Source organism: Benincasa hispida, chromosome 4 (genome assembly GCF_027475165.1).
Source record: "Benincasa hispida cultivar pf3 chromosome 4, pf3_genome.v1.1, whole genome shotgun sequence".
NCBI lineage: Eukaryota > Viridiplantae > Streptophyta > Magnoliopsida > Cucurbitales > Cucurbitaceae > Benincasa > Benincasa hispida.
In genome coordinates this window covers 31,257,815-31,267,542 of record NC_143481.1, presented here as the reverse complement: position 1 = coordinate 31,267,542, position 9,728 = coordinate 31,257,815, and the positions used below count along the sequence as shown (strand labels likewise).

Here is a 9,728-nt window from a genome sequence, read left to right as displayed (position 1 = left end):
CTGAATGTTAATATAAGTATTTTAAAACAAATCAAAATTATTGGATGTTATATATGAAAAAGATCTTAAAAAATTATTTGAATTAATATATTTTTTAAGTTAATACTTACTGAGATAGGAAAAGGAATGCTGTCAGTAAATGATTAGAGTATTAAAGGCATATTAGCAATTAGTTAAGGAATTTGTTAGAAAAATTAGGTTATAAATGTAGTGAGTGAGGAAGGAGGAAAAATTAGGGTTTGAAAAGTATCTCAAGATTGGGAGGGTCGTCCAAATACTTGAAACACACTGGCACAGATTAGTTACTAATTAAGCTACCAATTTATTTATGTACTAGCCTATCATCTCTTTTTTTGTAATTACTATGTCTTCTATTATATCATCACTTAATTAATTGGAAAGGTTTTTTTTTAATTATTTTCTAACTATGAGGTCTTCTCCAACTCTCCCGTATGTATCATTTATTTTGATTAATGCATCGTCATTTTGAATTTAGGATATGATGAAGGTAACGTAGGTGTGTGTCAGTTTAATTGAGATATTTCGATGCATAAAAAAAGAAAAATTAGTTAATATTTCTATTGCTTGTTTCACGTCTCAAAACCTAAAATTAATTGTAAAAAAAAAAGTATGATTTAAAAAATAAAAAACCAAATAGTTATCGAACTTAGTCTAATTTGATGATTTGTTTGTTGCAGGTGAAAATAATTATAATGCAATGAATAAAGAAGATGAGAGATAGAGAATGAAAGAAAGACGAGAAAAAAACATTAATAATAATCCATGATTCTTTGAATACTCAAGGTTCTAATAATGAATTATAACAAATCCAACAAATTACCTTTTAAAGCATTTTGTTCATGAATTAATAAATGTCAACACAAACTTCATCCGAACAAATTTAAGTAACAGCTCCTATAAAAACAACTTCAAAGAGAACTTCCTTTGCATCTCCTTAAAACAAGCTTCTATTACGTCTCAAAATCTGAATTTTCAAATTCAAGATTTCAAATATCATATTTTTCTTTGTTTCTTCTTAATTTTGCATATTTCTTACAAGTTGGTAATTTAGAATTACTTTCAAGTTAAATATGTTTCACTACACTACAAGAAATCGAATTTTTCTCGGTATCCCAAATCGTCGAAAAAGGGAGAAAATGCATCAGGAGATCCTCTCTCGATAACAGACAAAATCGTCGGAAAAAATTTGTTCGGAGAGCAACCCCTGACGAATAAAACAGACTATCGTATAAGAGGAAAAAACACTATAAATAGTTTTATGATTTATAAATATATAATTAAATGGCGTGAAACAAAATTTTAAATACCGATCAAAGTTTATACTTATTTTATTGAATCTATTGATTTCAATTTTCTGGTTTCTAATTGACTGCCAAACCAACAAACTCTTATATTCTTATTGATTTTAGTATTACTCCAATAAGATAGTTGTATTAGATAGCACTTTAAAAACTAATAATTAAGTGTATTGCAACATTTTTAAAAAATTGAGAATACAGAAAAATATATCAGCAATAGAATTTATCGCTGATTGTTTGTTATCAGCAATATAGTCTATCAATGATAGCCTCTGAGAGAGCTAGATCTAAATTTTGTTATATCTACAACTTCTTTTGTTGTGTTTTCTATATGCTATTATTTTTTATTTGATTGTTATATCTATCATTTTCCCTATAAATATCATAATAAAAAAAAAATACCTTATTCAAAAAAACATAAGTACAAAGGTTTAAAATGTCGATATTGACGAAAATATCAAAATTTTAATTTTGAGAAAATTTTGATGGAAATATTGAAAAAGTGTTGATTCAATGGATATTTCTGAAAAATTATAAATACAACATATTCAGAAAAATAAATTTAGATTAGTAAACAAACATTTTATGATTTTAAAACAAGTTCATGTGTCTATTATTTATACTATATTTATATTAGTGACATTTTGATGCTTATTCTTTTATATTTTGTGAATTTTTTTACGATATAATGAAAATATCAGTTCACTCTTCAAGTAGATGTTGAACCCATGAAATCCTAAAAATATCGATAGAAATATGATATAAATTTAAATGACGTCAAATATATTTGAAATGACTAAAAAGGGCATATATGAAACCATAACATATTAGTTTTTGAAAATACAATATTAATTACGTCAAATTATGCGTGTAAATGGTTGAGGGAAAAAAAAATGGTTTAAAGTTATTTTGTGCGGGTACCAAAGTAAAAGGAATAATTCAGATTTGTTAAAGTAAGAGCGTTCCCCTTAAACCATTCTCTCTCGTCCTTAGAATATTCTCTCTCTCCCTCTCTCACACTTCATATATTTCTTAGCTCTATAAATATCACTTCACCCATACCATAACTACTTCCATTCAATTTCCTCGATCCAGCTCCAAGAAGAAGAATAAAAAAGAAAAAGAAATGGTAGGTTTCCCTAAATTGCTTTATGAAAGTCATTGTAAGGTCAAATTTTCAAATAATTGTTGAATTACTTGGTAGGAAATTGTGAAGGAGGAGAGCGATGGGAGCATATGGGAAGGGTATGTGGACTGGCGGAAGAGGGCGGCGGTCCGAGGCCGACACGGTGGGATGATGGCAGCTGGATTCGTGTTAGGTTCGTGTTGTATAATGGAAAGTTTTGAGTAGGTGTTAATTACGGTTGAGTTATATCGTCAGTGGTTTTGTACAGGAGTTGAAGTGCTGGAGAATTTGGCGTTTCTGGCAAATGCTAGTAACTTGGTGATGTATTTGAGGAAGTATATGGAATTTTCACCGGCGAAATCGGCGAACCATGTTACAACTTTTATGGGCACTGCCTTTCTTCTTGCACTCCTTGGTGGCTTCTTATCCGATGCCTTTTTCACAACTTATTACGTCTTCCTTTTCTCCTCTCTCCTTGAGTTTCTGGTTCGTATTATAAACTCCCTTTCTTCTCTTCCTCTTTTTTTCATGTCTTTTTTCGATCTCTATTGTTTTTTTTTAAAACAAGCATCAATTTATTGTTTTCTAAAAATATATTATGTGATAAATATTTAAAAAAAATATTTTTAATTTTTTTTATGTGTATAGAAAAGGTGAGCATGAAATTAAGTCAAGTTGAACCTAATCTTGGTCTTTTGAAAAAATTTCCAAAAAGTTGATAAGAATATAAATAAATTCACTAGAGAAATTAGTAGAGTTTTATCAGCTAATTTTTCAAAAAAGTCAATTATCTTTTTGTATACAGAATCGAATGATGTTTAGAATGTTAATTTTTTCATTATCATTAAATTATTTGATTGAAATGTCGTTTTATTTTTATTTTCTTAAAATTGCATTCAAACTCAAATATATTTTTCATGGATGAGAAGACATGGTGAGGAACAAAAACAAGTCATGCATTTATTTATTTATTTATTTTTTGTCTATCTTTCTCTCTAAGTTACTTCCCTATATTTTTTAAATTTATTCTCTATCATGATTTATCAGAACCATGTGATCGCCCATGAAATTTTTTGAAATAATTATTATTAATTCGAAATTTTCGGTCTTTCAATGTAGGTTTTGTTGAAAATAGTTATTTCTGGATTTGAAATCACCGGACTTTTAGTTTTTGAAAATTAAATTTATTTTCTCTTTATTTTTTTTATCATGATTTATATATATTTTAAAGTATAATGGTTAAATTCTTAACCAAATTTCAAAAAGAAAAAATGGTTGAATTTTTAGCCAAATTCCAAAAACAAAAATAACTTTTTGAAAACAACATTTTTTAGTTCTCAAAATTTTGCTTGATTTTTTAAACCATTAGTGAAAAATAGATGAAAAATGAAGAAATTTAGAGATGAAAGTAGTATTCGAGTTCATAAACTTAATTTTAAAAAACAAAAACAAAAAATAAAATAATTACCAAACGGTGTCTTAGTTTTCAAAATTTTGGCTTGGTTTAAAAAATCATTGGTAAAAAATAGACAATAAATAAAAAAATTTAAAAGTGAAAATACTATCTACAGACTGAATTTTTAAAAACAAAAACTTAAAAACCAAATTATTACTAGACGGAGCTAAAATATTAATGGTTTTTTGTTTTTCTTTTTCCTGTTAATCAAATTTCTTTTTCTGAGTTTTCTTTTGTTTTATTGAGTTAAAAAATGAAACGAATAAAATGGGAATATGTCCCACACAACCAAAACAACGTAGGCATCCGTTTTTTTTTTCTTTCCAAGATAATGACACAAATCCCAACAATAAAAGACTTCGTAATTAAAAAGTATTAATATCATATAGGCTGTAAAGTTACCATCGACGCTAACGTCAAGGTATATATATACACACATATCATACGTCACACATGAAAAACCAATCTATATATTAATTAAAATTAGCTATATTTGGTCAAACATAAATATGCCTAAACGTTAAAATATTTCTACATTCTTTCAACGTTAAAAATTGATAGATAGAAAAAATATCAAACTATTTATATAAATAATAAAAAATAAAAAATATATATTTATAGATATCAATAGACCTCTAACATCCTCTATCAAAGAAAATTAAAATTGTACTATTTTGTGTAAATATATAATATTAAAAAATGCAAGGTAATTTTGAGAATTTGCAACTATATTATAATAATTATATAAAATTTTAAACTTTAAGGATTAAGACTAAAATTATAGTTTAACTTTGAAAAAAATTAATAACCTGAAAAAAAAAAACTGTAAATAAAATAAAATTAATAATAAAAGATACTAGTAAAATCTGAGAAATATAATAATAAAAAGAAATATTATAAGAAATGGGCCGAAATAAGAACCTAAGTTAGAATTCCATAAAAAGAAATGAACCATAATAGGAAACCTAAGTTGGAATTCCATTAAAAAAAAAAAAAGTACTAATAGACATATAAGAAAATGACAAACACAAAATTAAAAATAAATTATGTATATTGAAAAGATTCTAAAAATATTCGAGATCTCAACCTTGTTGTTCGACGTTAAATTTAAGTGTAAAATGGATATGTTTCAAAATATTTTAAAAATAATACTTAGATATTTAATACTTTAATGAATTAATGAATTACAATTTGGTATATTATTAATAGTATCCTCATATTATCATATTTTGTCGATTTTCAAATATAATAAAAGTGTAGATTCATCCTTTATATTGTAATGTCGAACTTGGACGTAAAAATTTAATACATTAAACACATTTAGAGGTTAAATTATGTTTATAAAGTTTGGTTGAGGTCTTATCAAAAACAAAAGTGTGGTTGATATTTAATGCTTTATTCTTAAAAATACTTTTCCTCAATTATTTAGATTAAAAAAACATTTAAAAATTACTTTCTCACAAAGTATATTGAGCGCTCGTCTCTTTTAAAAACAATTTTTTTAAATGTTATTGCCAAACGTTATGATTTTATTTAAGAGAAGTGCTTTTCAACATGATATAAGTGCTTCTAAAACCCATGTCAAAAGCCATCTCAAACGCAAATTCAAAAGTTTTAACTTTTTAAAGAATTCTCAACTAAATTTTTAATCGATAAGTTGATCGTACTGAATGAGAAAATAATACTATAAATCTTCGACATATGTTTAACATTTTTTTGAGAATAAGAATAAAGTCGTATTGTCATATATAAAAATAGAATGTTATTGGTATATAAGTAAAAAGATAAAATATACACTAGCAAGAAACGTATTTATTGAGTGATAAAAGGTAAAAGTAAATCTATGAAAACATAGATTTAAAGATATAAATTTTCTTCTTTAAAAACATAAAAAAAAACTATTAACATTTTATTTTATAGTTTAAATTGCAGATTCAATTTAATTACCGGAATTTTGAGGTTTATATGTTCTAATAGGGACAAGACCTATTTAATGGTATAATATTGTCCACTTTGAGTATAAAGTCTCATGATTTTGTTTTTGGTTTCACCCAAAAGGCCTCATACCATTGGAGATAGTCATCCTCACTTATATACTCATGATCCTCCTCTTATCTAACCAATGTGAGATTTTGGTCGCACTCCCAACATATTCATTGGATTCATAAGGTCCAGTCTGGTAACTATTTCATTTTTAGTTTTTGAAAATTAAGCCTACAAACACACTCCCACTTTTAAATTTCTTATTTTCTTATCTATGTTTTACCCATATCTACAAAAACCAAGCCAAAATTTGAAAATTAAAAATAGTAGTTTAAAAAAATTTGTTTTTATTTTTGGAATTTGACTAAAAATTGAACTCTTATAGTGAAGAAAGATGCAAACAATTGTAAGAAAATGTGAGGAACTAGGCTTATTTTATTAGATATATTATGAAATATAAAACTGAGTATATAACTCAACGTTAATTGACATGCACGACTTTTCTTAAGGTAAGAGGTTCAAATCTACCTATACTAAAAGAAAAAACGCGTTATTTGATAATTGAATAAAAATAAATAAATATAGTGTAGGAGGACAAGTTAAAAAATAGCATGATGAATATAATCATGGAAGAAAATGATTAAATATTTAGCTAAGAAAGAAAAAGAGAGAAAAAAAAAATGTTTGAAGTTGGTTTCTTTATGTAAAGTGTGAGAAAGAAAGGCCCCACAATGGAGTGAATGTAATGTCATCCATGAGTGTGTGTGTTACGACATTGAAACTCATCCGTTTGTGTCAAACCCTGATAAAGCTTTTTTCTTTTCTCCTTCTTTTTATCTCCTTTTCACCTCCACAAAAACCAACTTCTCTACTTGTCGTTTTCCATTTCTTTCATTATTATTATTATTATTATTATTATTATTTGCAACAATAACCCTACGTATCTTGTCTATTTTGCTTCCTCTCCATCAAGATCTTTTTTGTCCACACATACCAAATAAAGAAAAAATTAATAATAAATTTTTTGGTATCTAAGTTTTTGGTCTAATTTTCGTTTGTGTCTTAATTTTGGTTTCAATTTAGTAAGTTTCAAAATGTTATAGTTTTACTCGACATTTGAGTTTCTTTTTAATTTGGTTCCTATGTTTTAAGATTTATACTTTTAACCTCGAGTTTTTACTAAATACTAATTTTTTGTCTTTAGTGTTAATGTCTATTGACTAATTTAAAGGAATTAAAAGAATTATAATGAATTAAGTTTTACTATTTTTCATCGTTATTAAAGTTAAAGTTAAAATATCACATCATAGTTATTTTATGTTGCTTAATAGACATGAATATTAATAACGGAAGATGAGTATTTAATGAGAAATCGATGTTAAAAGTGTAAATCTTGAAACCTAAATACCAAATTGACACAAAACTCGATTTTCAAGTGTAAAATTGTAACGACATTTTGAAATTTAGGGAATAAATTGAAAATCAAATTCAAAACTTGAAAGACTTAAATGTGTAGCATTTTGAAATCAAGGGATGAAAAGAAAATGAAACCTAAAATCTAGGGACCAAAAAGATATATTTTTTTCTTTAAAAATAAGATATAATAATTGGAGAGAAGCTAGAATGATGTGAGGGGTACTCATATGAGATAACAAAATGCTAAAAAATGGTTAGACCGAAGCATATATTCAAATTACACATCTACATCTAAGAATTATTAGGAACAAATTTTACGCATCTTTTTTAAAACGAAATGTTGAAAGTGATGTTGTCACAATGTGATTACGTAATGAGTAGTTATTAGAGAAAGGGGTAGGTTTTAATAATTACTTTTTTGAAAAAACTTTAGTGCCTAAACTGCACTCGATCGTTGTCCTTGTTTTCTTTACTTATTGATTAGTTTCATACTTACATACACATATCACATGGAATAGGGGTTGGTGATGCTGACAGTGCAAGCGAAGGTGAGTTCATCATGCGAGGAGGGGAACTCGAAGGGGTGCAAGGAAGTTGGGGGGAGAGAGGCGGCGGTGCTGTTCATAGGGCTGTACTTGGTGGCGCTCGGGGTGGGCGGCATAAAGGGGTCGTTGCCAGCGCACGGGGCGGAGCAGTTCGACGAAGGCAGCCCACAAGGGAGGAAGAGGAGGTCAAGTTTCTTCAACTACTTTGTGTTCAGTCTCTCATGTGGAGCCCTTATTGCAGTCACTTTCGTGGTTTGGGTTGAAGACAACTTGGGGTGGCAATGGGGATTTGGAATCTCGACTATCAGCATTTTTCTATCCATTCCTTTGTTCCTTGCTGGTTCCCCTTTTTACCGTAACAAAATCCCCACTGGTAGCCCCCTCACCACAATTCTCAAGGTACTTTCTACCCCCACATCCAATTTTTAAAGTCTATCTGTCTATTCCAGAAAAATTCATATTAGCGATATAATCTATCACTAATAGATTTTGAGAGTTGAATCTAAATTTTACTATATTTGTAAATTATGTTATATTTCTTCTAATAAATAATTCACATCCTCCCTGCAATTAATTACTTATGGTACGTAAACCATGGTGATGATCAGGTATTAGTAGCAGCAGCATTGAACCGTGGGAGCAGCAACAAACCAGCAACAAACGCAGTGGCAAGCTTAGCAAGAAGCCCATCCACCTCAACCGCAAAGCAGCTGATTAACAAGGAGCTAACACAAAACAATACAACTAATCCAACCCAAAGCCTCAAATTCTTAAACAAAGCAGTACAAAACCCACCTTTCCACCCATCACTAAAATGCACAACTCAACAACTAGAAGACGTAAAAATAGTCTTAAAAGTCCTCCCCATCTTCGCTTGCACCATAATCCTCAACTCATGCTTAGCTCAACTCTCCACTTTCTCCATTGAACAAGCCTCCACAATGAACACCAAAATCTCCTCCCTCAAAGTCCCCCCAGCCTCTCTCCCAATCTTCCCTGTTCTCTTCATCATTCTCCTCGCCCCGCTCTACGACCACCTCATCATCCCCTTCGCTCGAACCCTCACCCGCACCGAGGCCGGAATCACCCACCTCCAACGCATCGGTGTTGGCCTCCTTCTCTCCGTTCTCGCCATGGCTGTTGCCGCCCTCGTCGAGACCAAGCGTAAGGCCGTGGCTGGTGCCCACCCAGATGCTCATCCGCTGCCCATAACGTTTCTTTGGATTGCATTTCAGTACTTGTTTTTGGGGTCTGCAGATTTGTTTACCTTGGCGGGTTTGTTGGAGTTTTTCTTCACGGAGGCTCCTGCTACAATGCGGTCTTTGGCTACGGCTCTATCTTGGGCTTCCTTGGCTGTTGGGTATTATCTAAGCTCCGTCATTGTATCGGTTGTGAACCGTGTGACTGCCAAAGCTTCCCACACGCCTTGGCTATCTGGCCATAATATCAATCACTATCGTCTTTCTAACTTCTATTGGCTCATGTGTGCGCTTAGTGGCTTCAATTTCTTGCACTACCTTTTTTGGGCTCTCAAGTATAAATATCGATCCACCCAAGGGAACAAATGATATCTAAATTTTACTGGTTTTATAAACATATGTTATTCTACCGTATCAATATACCTTAGTGTTCAAGTATATATAATATATCTATGCTTTCTTTCCCTATTTGCATCATAAAATTCATTCATCTTTATGTATCTCACTAATATCGTACAATAAATGTCGGAATGTATTGAATTTGTTATCTGACACTTCAAACGACCTAGCACGAGGTTCTCACAACACCCCTCAAGCCTAAGTTATATTTATATTTGACATTCTTTAATTATTTATGGTTATTTACAATTGACTCTAAGATTTAGAGAAGTGCACTTTGAAAAC

The 9,728-nt window shown here is 29.7% G+C and overlaps 1 protein-coding gene across 1 annotated transcript; it reads left to right on the top strand.

The window, feature by feature from the left end:
• The first annotated feature begins 2,255 nt into the window (after positions 1-2,255).
• Positions 2,256-9,508, top strand: LOC120076464 (protein NRT1/ PTR FAMILY 4.6-like). Its single transcript, XM_039030300.2, has 5 exons — positions 2,256-2,448; positions 2,524-2,638; positions 2,714-2,931; positions 7,819-8,244; positions 8,454-9,508. The coding sequence occupies exons 1-5, from the start codon at positions 2,446-2,448 to the stop codon at positions 9,411-9,413; spliced, it is 1,722 nt and encodes a 573-aa protein (XP_038886228.1). The 5' UTR covers positions 2,256-2,445; the 3' UTR covers positions 9,414-9,508.
• Positions 9,509-9,728: the final 220 nt, after the last annotated feature.